We start from the raw sequence: 18,897 nt of genomic DNA on the forward strand, positions 1-18,897 counted from the left end.
AAGGATGATTTGAAATTAAATCATTAGAAGAAATACCTAATGTAGATGACGGGTTGATGGATGCAGCAAACCGACATGGCATGTGTATACATGTATAACAAACCTGCATGTTCTGCCCATGTATCTCAGAACTTAAAGTATAAAAAAAGAAATTAAAGAAGATCTGGAATTTGAAAAAAGTCTTCTTTTGAGAAGTGCATGTTCATATCCTTCACCTACTTTTTGATAGGGTTATTTTTTTCTTTTAAATTGAAGTTCCTTTTAGATTCTGGATATTAGCCCTTTGTCAGATGGATAGATTGCAAACATTTTCTCCCATTCTGTAGGTTGCCTGTTCACTCTGATGATAGTTTCCTTTGCTGTGCAGAAGCTCTTTAGTTTAATTAGCTTCCATTTGTTAATTTTGGCTTTTGTTGCCATTGCTTTTGACGAAGTCTTTGCCCATGCCTATGACCTGAATGGTATTGCCTAGGACTTTTTCTAGGGTTTTTATGGTTTTAGCTTTTATGTTTAAGTCTTTAATACAGCTTAATTTTCATATAACGTGTCCAGTTTCAGTTTTCTGCATATGGCTAGCCAGTTTCCCCAACATCATTTATTAAATAGGGAATCCTTTCCCCATTGCTTGTTTTTGTCAGGTTTGTCAGAGAGCTTGGCATTGCCAGGACAGAAGCAATCTGGTAGATGAAATTGTCTATGGTCAATTTCCCACATGGAACATAGTGTTTTACTACTCAGTGCAGGCATGAGACAAATGTATGTGCAGATCAGCTCCTATCTCCCTCTTCTAAGAGAAAGGTTTTTAGCAGATCCCTGTCACTAGTTCAAGCACTGTCTCTAGATAGTGATGGATCTTTAGTGCCAACAGCTTGGCAGAGCAGAAAGAAATATCTGATAGAGTGGTGCTGTCTGCCATATAACTGGTGAGGAACCAACAGTCAGACAGGGTAACTTGTTAATAGACACACAACTTGTAGAAAGCGCCTGGAACCTGAGTACTAGTTAGCTTAGCCCCAGCATTCCTGTGCTGACAGACTATCAAGTGCTAGATTCTCAACACCTGACAAAGGCAAAACCTGAATCCATAGAAGTGTGAGGAGGATACTAATAACCTTCCAAACCACAGAAGTGCAGGCTCAGGCTCTGCAGCGATTCGAAAAGGAGCCCTTACTGCTAAGGCCTAAGACGCCTGAGCCTGGAATGAGGGGCTCGGAGTGGACAGTGGAATGGCGGGACTCAGTCTTCCTCGCTGCCACTTCTTGAGAGGTCCTCCTATTGCTTCTCCTCACTGTCGTCGTCACTCACGACAGGCTTGGCTCTGGACCCTCGGCACCGCCGCCGCCAGCCGCCCTTCAGCCCATCCTGTGCTTTCTCCTTCCGGCCAAGCTTGATCTTCATTTTGACAGACCAGACTCAGATTCAGAGCCTTCCTCCTCGCCTCTTCCTCCTCCGCACTCTCCTAGCCTTCCCTGTCATCCTCCTCAATTTTCTGCCGCACACTGGTGAAGACCGACTGCAGGACGCTGTAGCCTTCACAGATCAGGGAGCCCTCCAGGCCGGAGGTCTGCGCGTTCTGGCACAGCAGCATGACGTCCTTCTCCAGGTCGCCGAGGCGGCGGTATCTGTGCTTGCGGATGGGCTCCTTTATCATCTTCAAGTCCACGGGCTTGCGGATGAGCTCGTAGTACTCGCGCAGCTCCTTTCGCGAGGGCAGCTGGACGAAGACCTCGCCGAGCTGACATCCACTGCTGCTGTCCTTGTGCTTGATCACGGCGTCCACAATCTTCTTCATCTTCTTGGTGAAGTTGGGGGGTTCGGGGAGAGCCTCTCTGCAGGCGGCCGCCCGCACTTCTTCTGCTTCTTGCTCTCATCGTCACGGTCGTAGCTGCGGGTGCTGGTGGTCGCTGATGTCGCTTGAGCTTCCGTGGTGATTTCTTCGGCCGGACCTCCTCTTGCATCTCCTCCACCGTGCTCTTCTCGATGGCCTTTGACGCACGTGTAAAGAACTGAAGGCTGCACTGCTGGCTGGGCCATGGATATCGTTTCCTGTCGTTTTCTCGAGCTTCTCCCTCAGTGAGTCGCTGTGGTCCATCTCCTTGCGGTGGCTGGAGCCGCAGCGGAACATCTCCTCCTCCTCCTCCTCGCAGGTCAGCAGCTCCACCTCCGTGTGGTCCCTGATCCACGAGGGGAGCTCGTCCTCCTCCGGGACGCGCGCTTCCGCTTAGGCTGGCGGTGTCGAGCTTCCTCGCGCCTGCGCTCCAGGTCCATGCGTATGAACCGATCAAACTCCTCCTCGTGCCGGGCGACCAACTGGTTGACGGTCTCATGGTCCGCACTTCGCTTCCTCCTCTTCCTGCTCCAGGATGGCCTGCAGGAAGGCGCATGCTCATGGCTGGAGGACTTCCGGTCTAACACGGCGGCCTGGGTCACCGGCTGGTCCACGCTGAGCTCGTGCTTGGCCGCAGCCAGGATGTTCTCCTGCACACTGTTGACGGTGCGGAGGCGGAGCACGCGCTCCTCCTTCTGCTGCCCTGTGTGCTGGACTTGGTTCCGTGCTCGCTGGTCCTGGTGAGGCTTCCAGTCGCTGTGGAAATGATCACAGTGTCGGCTGACTGGAAGTTCAGGCCGAGCCCCCCGCCACCCGCCCGGGTGCTGAGCAGGAAGATGAAGTTCTCGGAGCTGGGCTCGTTGAAGGTTTTCAGCAGCTTGCCCCGGTCCTCCAACCTTCGCGGTTCCATCAAGCCTGAGGTATTTAAAGCCGCCTGCGATGCGCACAGTAATCTTCCACGATGGTCATGAGGAAGGTCATTTGGCAGAAACAGCAGCACCTTGTGGTTGGTTGCTCGGAGTTTGGGAGGATTTTTATGGAGAAGCTCAAATTTCCCCAGGGCTCAGTCCAGTCCTTGGACGATGCCCCCAGTGAACCCCAAGTACTCAGAAAAGGACTCGCTGTGCTGGAACAAGGAGGGGTGGTTGCAAATGTTCCGCAGCTGCATGATGGTGCTCATCAGGGTCTTGGTGCCGTCCTTGCCCTTCTTGTCCTTCTTGGAGCCCTCATCAGCGGCACGCCCTTGGCCTGCATGTCTCGCTGCAGCGCAGACATGTGGTATTTTATGATGTACTCCAACTTTTCGGGCAACTGGGCTCAACTTCCTTCTTGAGCTGTGGGAGCAGGAAGGGCCGTGGCATAAAGTAGCTTTTTCTAATTCTGTGAAGAAAGTCCATGATAGCTTGATGGAAATAGCATTGAATCTGTAAATTACTTTGGGCAGTATGGCCGTTTTCACGATAGTCATTCTGCCTGTCAGTGAGCATTTTTTTTTATTAAATCTGTGTCCTCTCTTATTTCCCCAAGCATCGGTTTGTAGTTCTCTTTGAAGAGGTCCTTCCCGTCCCTTGTAAGTTGAATTTTTAGGTATTTAATTCTCTTTGTAGCAATTATGAATGGGAGTTCACTCATGATTTGGCTCTCTGTCTGTCTGTTATGGGTGTATAGGAATGCTTGTGATTTTTCCACATTGATTTTGTATCCTGAGACTTTCCAGTTTTATTTATTTAACTTCTTCCCATTACTTCTTTCTTCCACACTCTCCTCGCCCCTTAACATTAATTTTTCCAATCCCATCAAGGCTCGAGAGGATGTAACTTAAACAACAACAAAAAACAAACCCACGCATTACCTATCAGTATGAATGCTTTTGGTCTGCTTCTGAAAGTGTAGAGAAAAAAATGTACATTTTTTTTCGAAATGAAAAACAAAAATATAAAGTTGATCCAAAGTCTTTTTTATATTGATAGTTTTTGGGAAACGGGTGGTTTTTAGTTACATGGCTAAGTTTTTTAGTGGTGATTTCTGAGATTTTTTTGTGCATCCCATCACCCATGCAGTGTATACTGTACCAAATGTGCAGTCTTTTATCCCTCATCCACCCTCCACCCTTCCCTTTGAGTCCCCAAAGTCCATTATATCATTCCTATGCCTTTGTGTCCTCATAGCTTAGCTCCCCCTTACAAGTGAGAACATATGATATTTGGTTTTACCTTCCTGGGTTGCTTTACTTAGAATAATAGTCTCCAACTTTTTCCAAGTTGCTGCAAATGCCATTACATCATTTCTTTTTATGGCTGAGGAGTATTCCATGGTGTGTGTGTGTCACATTTTCTTTACTTGTTGATAGATGGGCATTTTGGTTTGTTCCATATTTGTGCAATTGTGAATTGTGCTGCTATAAACATGCATGTTCATGAGTCATTTTCATATAATGACTTCTTTTCCTCTGTGTAGATACTCAATAGTAGGATTGCTGGACAAATGGTAGTTCTACTTTTAGTTCTTTAAGGAATCTCCATACTGTTTTCCATAGTGATTATATTAATTTACATTCCCACCAGCAGCATAGAAGTGTTCCCTTTTCACCACGTCCACACCAACATCTACTATTTTTTTATTTTTAAATTATGGCCATGCTTGCAGGAGTAAGGTGGTATCGCATTGTGATTTTAATTTGTATTTACCTGATAATTAGTAATGTTGAGCATTTCTTTACATATTTTGCTGGCTACTTGTATATCTTCTTTTGAGAATCAGCTATTCATGTTCTTTGCCCACTTTTTGATGAGATTATTTGATTTTTAAATGCTGATTTGTTTGAGTTCCTCAGATTAGTCCTATGCTAGATGCATAGTTTGGGAATGTTTCTCCCACTCTGTGGGCTGTCTGTTTATTCTGCTGATTATTTCTTTTGCTGTGCAGAAGCCTTTTTGTTTAATTAGGTCCCATCTATTTATTTGTTTTTGTTGCATTTGCTTTTTGGTTCTTGGTCGTAAACTCATTGCCTAAACCAGCATCTACAAGAGTTTTTCTGATACTATCTTCTGGAATTTTTAGGTGTTAGATTTAAGTCTTTGATCCATCTTGAGTTGATTTTTGTATAAGGTGAGAGATGAAGATCCAGTTTCATTCTTTTACAAGTGGCTTGCCAATTATCCCAGTACCATTTGTGTGTGTGTGTGTGTGTGTGTGTGTGTGTGTGTAGGTTGTCCTTTCCACACTATGTTTTTGTTTGCTTTGCTGAAGATGAGTTGGCTGTGAGTATCTGGCTTTATTTCTGGGTTCTCTATTCTGTTCCATTGGTCTACATTCCTATTTTTATAGCCTTGTGGTATTGTTTGAAGTGGGGTAATGTGATGCCTCCAGGTTTGTTGTTTACTTAGTCTTGCTTTGGCTATGTAGGCTCTTTTTGTTCCATAGGAATTTATGATTTTTTTTCTAGTTCTGTGAAGAATCATCATGGTATTTTGATGGAAATTGCACTGAATCTGTAGATTGCTTTGGCAGTATAGTGATTTTCACAATGTTGATTCTACCCATTCATGAGCACTGTATGTGTTTCCATTTGTTTGTGTCACCTGTGATTTATTTCAGCAGCATTTGGTAGTTTTCCTTGTAGGGATCTTTCACCTCCTTGCTTAGGTATATTCCCAGATATTTTATTTTATTTTGCAGCTGTCTTAAAGAGGATTGAGTTTCTTGATTTGATTCTCAGCTTGGTTGCTGTTGGAGTATAGCAGTGCTACTGATTTGTGTACATTGAGATTTTGTATTCTGAGACTTTGCTGAATTCATTTATTAGACCTAAGAGCCGCTTGCACAAGTCTTTAGGGTTTTCTGGGTACACAGTCATATTATCTATGAACAGTGACAGTTTGACTTTCTCTTTACCAATTCGGATGCCCTTTATTTCTTTCTTTTGTCTAATTGTTCTGGCTAGGACTTCCAGTTTCATGTTGAATAGAAGTGGTGAAAGTGGGCATTCTTGGTTTGTTCTAGTTCTCAGAGGGAATGCTCTCAACCTTTCCCCAGTCAATTTAATGTTGGCTGTGGGTTTGTCATAGATTACTTTTATTATCTTCAGGTATATCCCTTCTGTGCCATTTTTGTTGAGGATTTTTATCATAAAGGGATGCTGGATTTCGTCAAATGCTTTTTTGTGTGTCCATTGAGATGATCATATAGTTTTAGTTTTGAATTCTGCTATGTGATGTATCACATTTACTGACGTGCATATGTTAAACTATTCCTGCATCCCTGGTATACAAACCCATTTGATCATGATGGATTATCTTTTTGGTATGCTGTTGCATTCAGTTAGCTGGTATTTTGTTGAGGATTTTGCCTTTGTGTTCATGCAGGATACTGGTCTGTAGTTTTCTTTTTCTGTATGTCCTTTCCTGGGCTTTGGTATTAGGGTCATACTGACGGCGTAGAATGCTTTAGAGAGGATTCACTCTTTCTTTGTCTTTTGGAATGGTTTAAGATTGGTACTAATTCTTTGAACACCTGATAGAATTCAGCAATGAATCCATCTGGTCCTGGACTCTTTTTTGTTGACAACTTTAAAAATTGCTGTTTCAATCTTGCTACTAGTTATTAGTCTCTTCAGAGTTTCTATTTCTTCGCGACTAAAGTAGGAGGGTTGTATATTTTCAGGACTTTACCCATCTCTAGATTTTCTAGTTTGTGCACGTAAAGGTGTACATAGTAGCCTTGAATGATCTTTTGTATTTCTGTGGTATTGGTTGTAATATCTCCTCTTTTCATTTCTAATCGAGCTTATTTGGATCTTCTCTCTTCTTTTCTGGTTAATTTCACTAATGGTCTATCAATTTTGTTTATCTTTTCAAGGAATCAGCTTTTTGTTTCATTTATCTTTTGTATTTTTATTTGTTTCAATTTCATTTCCTTCTCCTCTGATCTTTGTTATTTCTTTTCTTCTGCTGGGTTGGGGTTTGGTTTGTTCTTGTTGCTCTGGTTCCTTGAGGTGTGACCTTAGGTTGTCTGTTTGTGCTCTTTTAGACTTTTTGATATAGACATTTAATGATATAAACTTTCTTCTTAGCACCGCTTTTGCGGTATCCCAGAGGTTTTGTGTCACTATAGTTATTCAGTTCAAATAATTTTTAAATTTCCATCTTAATTTCATTCTTGATCCAAAGATAATTCAACAGCTATTTAATTTTCATGTATTTGTATAATTCTGAGATTTCCTTTTGGAGTTAATTTTCGGTTTTGTTGTACTGTTATATGAGCGGATACTTGATATAATTTTGATTTTCTTAGATGTATTAAGATTTGTGACATATCACCTGGTCTGTCTTGGAGAATGTTTCATGTGCTAATGAAAATAATGTAAATTCTGCAGTTGTTGGGTAGAATGTTCTGTAAATATCTGTTATGTCCATTTGTTCCAGGGTATAATTTAAGTCCATTGTTTCTCTGTTGACTTTCTGCCTTGATGACCTCTCTAGTGCTGTCTGTGGAATATTGAAATCTCCTACTATTGTTGTATTGCTATCTATCTCATTTCTTAGATCTAGTAGTAATCGTTTTATAAATTTGGAAGCTCAGTGTTAGGTTATATATATTTAAGATTGTGATGTTTTTCTGTTAGACTAATCCTTTTATTATTATATAAAGTCCCTCTTTGTATATATTTTTTACTGTTGTTGTTTTAAAGTCTATTTTGTCTGATATAAGAATAGCTATTCCTCTTTGCTTTTAATTTTCATTTGTGTGGAATATCTTTTTTCACCCATTTAAGTTTATGTGAGTCCTTTGTATTAGGTGAGTCTCTCAAAGACACAGATACTTGGTGGATTTTTATCCATTCTGCCACTCTATATCTTTTAAGTAGAGCACTTAGGCCATTTACATTCAACGTTAGTGTTGAGATGTGAGGTACTGGTCTATTCATTATGCTAGTTGTTGCCTAAATACCTTTTATTTCCATTGCGTTATTGTTTTATAGGCCCTGTGAGATTTATCCTTTAAGGAGGTTCTGCTTTGGTGTATTTTAAGATTTTATTTCAAGATTTAGAACTGCTTTTTAACATTTCTGATAGTGCTGGCTTGGAAGTGGCAAATTCTCTCAGCATTTGTCTGAAAAAGATCTTATCTGTTCTTCATTTATGAAGCTTAGTTTCACTGGATACAAAATGCTTGGCTGACAGTTATTTTGTTTGAAGAGGCTTTAGGTAGGATCTGAATCCCTTCTGGCTTATAAGGTTTCTGCTGAGAAATCTATTATTAATCTGATAGGTTTTCCTTTATAGGTTACACGACGCTTTTGTCTCACAGCTCTTAAGATTCTTTTCTCCATCTTGACATTAGATAACCTGTGCCTAGCTGATGATCTTTTTGTGATGACTTTCCCAGGTGTTCTTTGAGCTTCTTGTATTTGGATGTCTAGATCTCTAGCAAGGCCAGGGAGCTTTTCCTCAATTATTCCCTCAAAAAAGTTTTTCAAACTTTTAAATTTCTCTTCTTCCTTAGGAATACCAATTATTAGCTTTGGCCATTGAACATAATCCCAAATTTTTGGGGGGCTTTGTTGATTTTCAAAAATTCTTTTTTCTTTGTCTTTGTCTGGTTAGGTTAATTTGCAAGCCTTGTCTTTGAGCTCTGAAGTTCTTTCTTCTACTTGTTCTAGTTTATTGTTAAACCTTTCTGGTCCATGTTGTATTTCTCTAAGTGCGTCTTTCATTTCCAGAAGTTGTGATTGTTTTTCTTTATGATATCTATTCCTGTGGAGAATTTTTCATCCATACCCTCTATTGTTTTTTAAAATTTCTTAAAGGTGGTTTTTACCCTTCTCTGGTGTCTCCATGAATAGCTTAGTAATCAAGCTTCTGACTTATTTGCCTGTCAATTCGAAGATTTCTTCTTGGTTTGGGTTTATTTCTGGGGAGCTCATCTGATCTTTCGGGGGTTTTATAGAGCCCTATTTTGTCATATTAACAGAATTTGCTTTTCTGGTTTCTTCACATTTGTGTAGACTATTTCAGTGGAAAAGTCTGGAACTCAAGGCCTTCGGTTCATATTCTTTTTCCCCCTGAGCTGATCCCTTGGTGTGATATTCTCTTCCTTTCCCAAGGGATGGGGCTTCCTGAGAGCCATACAGCAATGATTATTATTGCTGTTCTAGGTCTAGTCACTCAGCAAGGCTGCCAGTCTTTGGGCTGGTGCTGGGGAATGTCTGCAAAGAGTCCTTTGATATGATCTGTCTTCAGGTTTCCCAGCTATGGATAGCAGCATAGCTGCTGCTCTGTGTAGATGGCAGGAGAATGAGGTAGGCTCTGTGAAAGTCCTTGATTGTAGATATGTTTAGTGTGCTGGGCTTCTCTAATGCTGGTTTTGCTAGTAGTAAAGTCATGGACACACTGAGGACCACTGGTTAGCCAGGATGTTGTAGGCCTTGGACTTAGTAACTGTTTTCTTCTTTCTGGGAGTAGGGTTACTCTGTTAAGAGTTTCTGTAATGGCCTAAGTTAGTTGGTCTCCAGACAGGAGGTGGCACTTTCAAGAGAATATCAGCTGCAATAGTAGGAGGAGGATCTAAGCTTGCCCTTAGTTGACCAGGGCAAGTATTTTGGTTTCTCAGGTGATGAGTGGAGCCGTAAACCTCCCAAGAGTTTATGTCTTTTGTGTTTGGCTACCAGGGCAGGTAGAGAAATGCCATCAGGTCAGGGCAGGCTTAGATGGGTCTGCGCTCAGGTTCTCCTTGGGTGGGGCTTGCCACAACCACTGTCAGGGGTGGAGGTATAGTTCTCAGGCCAACGAAGTTATGTTCCAGAGAGGATTAAAGCTGCCTCTGCTGAGTCATATACTTTGCCAGAAAAGTGGGGCATAGTTGGTAGTGAAAGGCTTCATGCAGCTGCCATGCAGTTGGTGGGTAGTCTTGCTCCTGCAGTGCCCTGCTCAGACCTTTTTCCAGGCCTTATGCTTCCCTACTGAGAAAGCAAGCATGGCTTTCAGGCTTTGCCCCTTCCTGTCTGCCCGCAATGTTGGCAGCAGCTCCTGTGCTTGTATATGTAGCAGTTTCTGTTCACACCCTGGGCTCTGCTCAAGAAAATTAGTTCCCAATCAAAATTATTACAAATTTCATTTGGGAGCTCATTTCACCCTGTGACCGCTCCACCTCCCAATTCAGCTGGCTGTCTTCCCCAAGGATATAGTCAGGGATGGCTTCCCTGGGCTCAAGCTGGAGACTGGGTGCCTACAGGGCTCTTCCTGCTGCTACTTCTGCTTTTATATTTTGTGTGGCCCCCTAAATCCATTTCAGCTCTAGGTAAGGTTAAGTCCTCCCATGATCTGGATTTTCAGATTCCCCCATGGGGGGATGTATGTTCTGAGGCAGGTTTTCCCCTCTCACACTTTGGGGACTTGCAGGTTTTTGCCTGTCTTGTAACTTTGCTGTGGCATGCTGTTTCCTTCAAAGGATCCATGAATTCTTTCTATTTTCCTAGTGTGTTCCTGTGGTGGTTCTCGAAGTAAAATGGTGTAAATCTCCACACACTGTTCTGTCGGTCCAAATGGGAGCTGCATGTTAGCCCTGTCTCTTATTTGTGATCTTCCTCCTAATCCTCCTGAGTATAACTTTTGTGTGATCTAAATTTTTTTAGTCTTAGTCTTAATTTGAGGCATCAAGTTTATTTTGTTAAGACTTGGATAACCTGGGCATTGAAGTACCTTATAAGTAATAGTGTTTTTTGCAAGATCTGGCTAGTATTTCAGTTCTAAATTGTATTTCTATTGCCATAGAAACCTGAGTGCAGGGAAAAAACAAACAAAAAAACAAAAACACAGGAGAGAAAGAAAACAATTTGGGATTGCAGTCAGAAAACCTGGAATTGAAATTTAGCATTGTCTGATCAGAGTGACAGCAGCAGCAAATGTTGATTGAGCACTTGCTATATGTTAAGTGCCTTTTTTTCTAATTTTCTCACAGCCTTCCTAGCTGTATGATTGTGAGAAAGTCCCATAATCTTTCTGAATCTAGTTGTAAATGAAAATACTACTGTGTACCCATCTTATTTCGTAAGGTTGTTATGTGACTCAAATGAGATGTTAAGTAGGATAAATAGAGCTCAAATTTGCAGTTCATTTACGTATCAGGCATGGTTTTCACTGCTTTACATGCATTAATTAATTTATTTTTTAAAACAACTGTCCTACAAATTAGACAGTTCTATTTTATAGACAAGGAAACTGAAGCAAGGAGACTGTAAGTATCTTGCCCAAAGTTAAATAGCTACCAGGAAGCAAAGCATGCATTTGAATGAAATGATATGTTAAAATGATTTGAATAGATACAACATTTCTTATTTTTTTTTAATTTTTCAAAAAATTTCTTTAAGTATTTTTAAAATAGAGATGGGGTTTCACCATGTTGGCCAGGATGGTCTTGATCTCTTGACCTCGTGATCCACCCGTCTTGGCCTCCCAAAGTGCCGGGATTACCGGCGTGAGCCACCGTGCCTGTCCACCATTTCTAATTTTTAAACAGAATGATCTCAAGTTAAATAGACTGGGAAGTCTAGGGTCCTCAGTTAGGAACATACCAAGAGTTTCCATTCAGTAGTGCTGAAGGAACAGCTCTTGAGAATTTCAAATCCATAAACTTCCTATTTGTATGTAGTTATTTGGGCAGCTCAGTGACAGTTCAACTCATAAGTGGTTCCTCTTTCCTTTCTCTTACTGTTATGTTCCTGCAATTCACTCTACCTCAGAACATTATGGATTTAATGTCAAGTAGAGAGTCTAGCCTTCAGAGAGCAAAGTGAGCTGAACACTTTGCAGTGAGATGCGCATGAAAATACAAATGAAAAGATGACAAAATACACTGTTATCAAGAATAAATACTATGCACTAGACTTTCCCCCTCCACCTCCAGTTTGTCCTTGTTGCTGTAAGAAGTCAAGATGTGGCTGTGTTAAAAAAATGGGTGGATGGGTGAGCTGATATGGAGCCAGCCCTTTCTCTCATACATAGAGGAAGCAGTGAGGAAACCTTTTACCTTGATTTAAAGCCTGACAAAGGCCAATTTGGTTATAAGGAAGAGATGAGCTCTTAGGAGAACATGACCTTGCCTTTCCTTTTAGAACTTATAATAACCATTCTGAAAAGTTGTAAAAGGGAATCCCATGTTGATTAAGATAGTGAATGGACCAAATGATTTCAGAGGTTTTAATGAGGTACACCCTGTCTTCACGTTAAATTCGGTGTCGGAAAGGCCAGACTGTCATCTTACTCTCTTTTCTAAGCATCCATTTAGTGATTGCCCCATTTGTTCAATGTTATTATTACTGTTTACCATGGAGGTTGTAAAATGTGTAGCCATTTTAGTGTAGGTCATCAGAGCACACACTCTGGAGCCTACTGCTTAGATGTGAATCTCAGCTTCAGTTCGTGTATGAGCTGAGTGCCTCTGGGCAAGTTACCCAACCTCAGTTTACTCCTCTGAAATATGGGCATAATAACAATTCCTCCTTCATAGATTTATTGTGAAGATTAAATAGTTAACATTACGTAAAGTGGTAAGAGCAGTGCTTCATAATAATTGTGGGCTGGTATTAAATTATGAAAAATTAATATTACTTAAATTATTATTATCATGCATTTTATTACTTATCTATAGACTCTGGAAGCTCAAGGCCCTTCTGTCTTTTCACTCTTGAACTGTCTTCTGTATGCTATCCTTAAGTTTTCTACCAAATTAACTTTTCCAATTAATGCCTTTCATCATTATCTTTTTTTCTGCCCACATTGTGGACTGACGTCACACTGAATAGACAGTAACTCAAACACTTCTTTGATTGCCAGTCAAGGCTCTCCATAGATGGGCCTCAACCGTATTCTCCAGACTTTTAGTAGGGAAGATGAAGTCGCTTTGAATGGTTTCTCTGTCCATTTTCAGAAACAGCAGCACCATCTACTGGACGATCTTTATTCTATGTAACACTGAGCATCAACATTCTCGACTGTTGGAACTTAGAAGAGCTGGAAAGCAGAGGTGGATGTTGGTGTTGTCTTTGGTTCATTTGTTCTAAGATCACATTCCAAGGCTGAACAGATGAAAGATCATGGAAGACTTAAGGGAATGCCATGACCAGTATTTCACGTTGAAAGAAGGGAATGCCAGATGAAAGACCATGGAAGAGTTAAGGGAATGCCATGACCAGTATTTCATATTGAAAGCTCTTTTTCTCCTAAGAGCTCATCTCTTCCTTATAAGCAAATTGGCTTTTGTCAGGCTTTAAATCAAGGTAAAAGGTTTCCTCACTGCTTCTTCTATGTATGAGAGACAGGGCTGGCTCCATATCAGCTCACCCATCCACCCATTTTTTAACACAGCCACATCTTGACTTCTTATAGGAACAAGGACAAACTGGAGGTGGAGAGGGGAAAGGTCTAGTGCATAGTATTTATTCTATGATTTGAAATTATGATTTTAGAATGTAAAGAGAACTTAGAAGACAATGGTGAAGCAGCAACAGTTGGAAGAAAGCTGTATGTTTATGTTTCACTGAACAGTTTTTAAGGAACTTTCACATTATTTGATCCTCAACGTAGCCCTATTAAAATAGACAACACAGATCTTATTATCTCCATTTTAAATGAAAGGAGAATGAGGCAAAGGGAAGTTAAATTATGTGCACCAGGAATTGTGACTTTGTGCTGTGGACTTTCCATTACACTATACTACCTGCTCCAGGCTGTCATGCTACAGACAGGAAAACTGACTCCCAAAGAATCTAAGTAACGTCTCTCCAATCCAATGGTAAGTTATCGTAGTGTCAGAACAAGAGTTTCCCGATTAACGGTCGGCATGCATTCACAACTCTACTTCCTCATTTTGTTTTAAAATGTGTATAAATTTAAGGGGTACAAGTGCAGTTTTTTTTTTTTAACATGGTTATATGGCACCGTGGCGAAGTCTGGCTTTTAGTGTAACCATTGCCCAAATAACATACCTCGTGCCCATTAAGTAATTAATTTTTCATTCCTCACCCCTCCCACCTCTCGACCCTTTTGAGTCTCCAGTAACTATTATTGCACACTCTACATCTATGTGTACGTATTATTTAGCACCCACTTTTAAGTGAGAACATGCAGTATTTGGATTTCTGTTTCTGAGTTGTTTTTACTTACAGTGGTGGCCTCCAGGTCCATCCATCTTGCCGCAAAAGGTGTGATTTCATTCTCTTTTATACCTGAGTATATTTTGTTGTGTATATACACTATATTTTCTTTATCCAACCCTCTGTTGATGGACACTTAAGTTGAATTCATATCTTTGCTGTTGTGCCTCACTTTGCTCTAACCCCAACAATGACAACACTATCAGTGAAAAAAAGAGAGGTGATGATGAAACTCTCAGTGGAATTATTGCTTTGAATTGTGAATGCAGGCAGGTGAAGTGTGAAAAGTCTTTTTAATTGATTCTGATACGTGCCATTGGTACCGTCTACTCCAGGGTAGCGCTTGACCCTGAGGTTGAAGAAAGAGGCTCGGTAAGATGGCTCATGACTGTAATCACAGCACTTTGGGAGACTGAACTAAGAGGACTTCTTGAGCCCGGGAGTTGGAGACCAGCTTGGGCAACATAGCGAGACCACATCTCTACAAAAATAAAAAATTAGCCAGGCATGGTGGCACATGCCTACAGTCTCAACTACTCAAGATTCTGAGGTAGGGGGATCACCTGAGTCCAAGAGGTCGAGGCTGCAGTGAGCTGTGATTGTGCCACTGCACTCAGCCTGGGTAACAGAGTAAGACTCTACTTCCTGACACCTCCTGGATCACCCCCCAAAAGAAGGAGGTGGTGAGAAGAGGGGACTATACTTTGAACCTCAGATGGACTCCCTAGATTTTCCCAGATTTGGCTCTGAGCCACATTCTCAGGATGCCAGGTTGAGGAGGCCACTTGAACAGGGCTGCTCCACAGCTACCTTCTGACCTCTGGCTCTGGGCAGGTCCTCGCCTCTTTCTGCAGGACACAGGGCAGGTCGCTATGGGAGCTGTGGGTATTTACAACACACCCTCTGCCAGGTCTGAGACCTTTTCCTGTGCAGCTCTCACAATTTGAGCTCTGGTGCTAAACACCCTGGTGGAGTGAGAATGTCTTATTTTCTGGTCTCAATTCCTACTTTTGGGAGTTTTAATGAAGATTTGATCATTCTCTAAGGGCTGAATCCTGGCACAGGAGTTTCCTGGAAATATAAGAATGTCACCTGGGCCTGCTTGTACTTAGGTAACCCTTGCTTGTGCAACTTTGAAAGAAACCAGGAGACCCGTTTAGTCAAATATTTAAAACCATTTAATTGTCAAGCCTTCAGAAACTCTAGTGGTTCTTTTGCAGTTGATTAAATTTTCTAGGACCACACTTTCTAGAGCGAGCATTGCTCCATAAAATCTATTGAAAAGTGAATGTTCACCTAGGTGCCAAATTTATCACTATGTATGTACACCAAATTTCTGTCATTGCAAGGAAATACTGGCCTTTTTTATTGTTGGGTGGACAACTGGAGTTTTCAAATTGTACTGTACAGTTTTCTCTACATTTTTTTTTTATCTAAGAAGAAAACATTTTTTTTCCTTGCTGCATAAACAGTAGTGGTTTCAAATGTCTAAATCTGAACTCTAGATCTTTGTGTGAAGCTTATTTCCCACTCTACCTGTGTCCTTGAAGATGGAGAGCTGAAGTGAGGTGAGGACACCCAGGGGAGGAAGGTGTACACATAAGGTTAAGATGTTACCCAAGGCACAAGTCAGGCTGAAAGAGGATGGGTAAGTGAGAAAAGATGGTTAGAAGGTAAATTTCTTTCCTCCTATTCATCCTATCTTCTCCTAGGACACCAAAAGGGCCTCAGGTAGAAAAAGTTCAGATTACGAACCGAGCAAAACTGATGAGGTTAATTGACTACAGAAACAATGCAAAGCAGCATCATTCATCTGGGGTAATACCCGAGGTTCACTGCCCCACACCAAATAAAACAAGAGCGGACACACAAGGAGTGAGGTTAAGAGCAGAGGTTTAATAGGTGAGAGAAAGGGAAGCGTTCTGTCCTGCAGAGAGAGGGATCCCGAGCAGGTTTTCTGGTCCACGGCGAAATGCAGCAGGTTTCATAGATGAGCTTGAGGAGTTGGTATTTGATTTACACAGGGCACAAAAGATTGATTGGACAAGGTGTACAGTTTGCATAGGTAATATTCAATTAGATCACTTTGGAATTTTGTTTTTTTCATCAATTAATTGTTATTCTAATATAAGGAGAAATAAGATAAATTAAAATCATCTTTTAAATCTGCTTTAGTATTCTGGTAGTATATAAGGAAAAAGTATGTGCCATTTCATCCACTCCTTTCTCAATAAATACACCCTCATTCAACAGTAAATACATTCCAGGTGCTGTTCTTGGTGTTAAGGATGTTGCTGAGGGGAAGACATCAAATGCCTTATTTTTTTGGTATATTCCCTCTTGGTATTATTTATATATGGAAGCTTTATGTAGGTTAATGGCATAATATACCTATGGTATGTGAAGATCCATGGGTTTATTCAACAAATCATTTGTTGAGTACCTCAGATGTTCCAGACATTGTTCTAGGCACCAATGTTACAGCAGCGAACAAAGCAGACAAATCCCGTCCTTCCATGGAGCTTATATTGGATGTGTGGTGGCAGTGAAGTAGATAAACATAAGGCAGGTGGTAAATGCTCTAAAGAAAAATAAAGCAGGGTAATGAGCCAGCTAGTCATGAGAGGGAACTCTGTTTTATGTAGGGTGATCGGGGAGGCCTCACTTGGAAGGCGTGGCACTGTTGCAGAGACACGATGAAGACAGGAAACTGGTTAGCCGAGCAGACCGTTTGGGGAATTACTCCATGTGGAGGGAAAATTTCAAGTGCAGATACACAGATGCAGGATTAGGCTTTGTGTATTTGACTGGAACCAACAGAGCAAGGGAAGAGTGTTAGGAAATGAGGGTAAAAGGGGAAAGGAGTAAAATTAAATAAGATAGCGTACTCCATTAAAAAGTAATTGCATTTTCCTGGAAATGGGAAGACACAGGAAGGTTCTGAGCAGGGGAGAGACATGGCCACATTTATATCATAAAACTATTGCTGTGGCTACTATTGAGACAATAGACTTTGGAAGGGCTAAGAGCAGAAGCAAGAATATGACAAGGCTGTGCAGTTATTCAGGTGAGAGATGGGTGGCCTGGCCTGCACTGATGGCACTGGAGATGGGGAGAAGTGATCAGATTTTAAAAATTTATTTTTATTAAGGCAGGGTTTCACCACGTTGGCCAGGCTGGTCTCAAACTCCTGACCTGAGGTGATCTGCCCACCTTGGCCTCCCAAAGTGCTGGGATTACAGGCGTGAGGCACCACACCCAGCCAAAGTGGTCAGATTCTGAATGTATTTCAAATGTTTATGCTGAGTGAGTTAGCCAAAAAAAAAAAAAAAAAAAAAGAATGTATACTGTATGTCCATTTATATCAAATTCTAGAAAATGCCAACCAATCTGCAGTGACAGAAGGTTGTCTGAAGACAGCTGGGAGAAGGGAGGGAGGGATTATAAAGGAGCATGAGAACTCTTTCAGAGGGGATGAATGTATTAATTATCTTGACTGTGGTAATGGTCTCATGGGTGTAGACTTCTGTCAAAAATTATCAAGTTGTACACTTTAAACGTGCAATTTATTGTAGGTTAATTCTACTTCAATAAACCTATTTTTAAAAAAGACATGGGATTTTCTGATGGATTGGACTCAGGTGTGAGAGAAAAGAGGTCAGGATGGTTTGTATATTTTTGGCTTGAGCACCCAGAATATAGGAATTAAATTGTCATTCTTATTTCTATCTCAGATAGGGTAGACTGAAAGGAACAGAGTTTGAGGAAAAAAAAATAAGAGTTTGGTTTTCAGCAGATTGTTAGAGATGCCTATTACAGGGTTGGGGAGCACAGCGTTTGGGGACCCAAACGGGCAGAGAAGGAGTCACGCGGAGGTTCTGTGACGGACTGGGGCAAAGGCAGCTGATTGGATGTGGGAGAACGACAAGAGTTCTGGTTGCCAAGGCAGCGCCAGAGGAAAACACTTCGGGGTGAGGACTAGGCTGTCGACAGTCCCATTCCTGGAGGTCTCCCTCAGTCCTTCTGGTGGTTCCCCGCATCCCTCTTGAAGTCCCTGCTGACCTGTCAGTCGGGAACTGCTCAGACCTTCTTGGGCGCCGCCAAGGGGCGGCGCCCGGCTTTCCACCCGCCGCCGGCGCTCCGCCCCCGGCCCCCTCCTCGGCGTCACCGGCTCCCCGAGGTGATCACAACATGGCTGCGGCGCCTTGGCTGCTCTTCTGGCTGCTCCTGCTCGGGCCGCAGTGGCGAGTGCCGGGCCAGCCGGACCCCAGCACTGGCCGGCGCTTCTCGGAGAACAAACTCTGCGCAGAGGACGAGTGCAGCAGTGAGTGAGCCTGCGAGGCGGCCGGCCCCGGGGTCTCCGAGGCGGCGCTGCCCGGCTTGTGCGGGGACTGGAGCTCTGCAGCCCACCCGGCCGGCCCCGGGGTCTCCGAGGCGGCGCTGCCCCGCTTGTGCGGGGACTGAAGCTCTGCAGCCCAGCCTGCCGGCTCCGGGGGTCTCCGAGGCGGCGCTGCCCGGCTTGTGCGGGGACTGGAGCTCTGCAGCCCAGCCTGCCGGCTCCGGGGGTCTCCGAGGCGGCGCTGCCCGGCTTGTGCGGGTACTGGAGCTCTGCAGCCCAGCCTGCCGGCTCCGGGGGTCTCCGAGGCGGCGCTGCCCGGCTTGTGCGGGGACTGGAGCTCTGCAGCCCACCCGGCCGGCCCCGGGGTCTCCGAGGCGGCGCTGCCCGGCTTGTGCGGGGACTGGAGCTCTGCAGCCCAGCCTGCTGGCTCCGGGGGTCTCCGAGGCGGCGCTGCCCGGCTTGTGCGGGGACTGGAGCTCTGCAGCCCGGCCTGCTGGCTACGGGGTCGCAAGCGGGGCGCGCGGGAGGCGGGGGTGGGCTGGCTGCGGGTCCCTGTGTCTGCCTTCTCCGGCTGAGCCG

At 43.0% G+C, this 18,897-nt stretch overlaps 1 protein-coding gene and 1 pseudogene across 6 annotated transcripts in view; one reads left to right on the forward strand and one right to left on the reverse strand.

Moving 5' to 3' along the window:
• Positions 1-1,236: 1,236 nt before the first annotated feature.
• Positions 1,237-3,225, reverse strand: LOC128930247 (SWI/SNF-related matrix-associated actin-dependent regulator of chromatin subfamily A member 4 pseudogene; annotated as a pseudogene).
• The window catches only part of LOC100408904 (transport and Golgi organization protein 1 homolog), a 56,512-nt gene continuing 40,012 nt past the window's right edge, over positions 2,398-18,897 (forward strand). For 5 of the 6 annotated variants that reach the window (XM_035280832.3, XM_054248162.2, XM_078356540.1 and 2 more), the window contains exon 1: positions 18,162-18,303. In XM_035280832.3, the coding sequence (XP_035136723.3) occupies positions 18,171-18,303 (133 nt within the window). In that variant the 5' untranslated portion in view covers positions 18,162-18,170. Of the gene's footprint in view, positions 2,749-18,161; positions 18,304-18,897 lie in introns of those variants that run through there. The other variant, XM_078356535.1, reaches the window with a different exon arrangement.

Source organism: Callithrix jacchus, chromosome 19, assembly GCF_049354715.1.
Source record: "Callithrix jacchus isolate 240 chromosome 19, calJac240_pri, whole genome shotgun sequence".
NCBI classification, from domain to species: domain Eukaryota; kingdom Metazoa; phylum Chordata; class Mammalia; order Primates; family Cebidae; genus Callithrix; species Callithrix jacchus.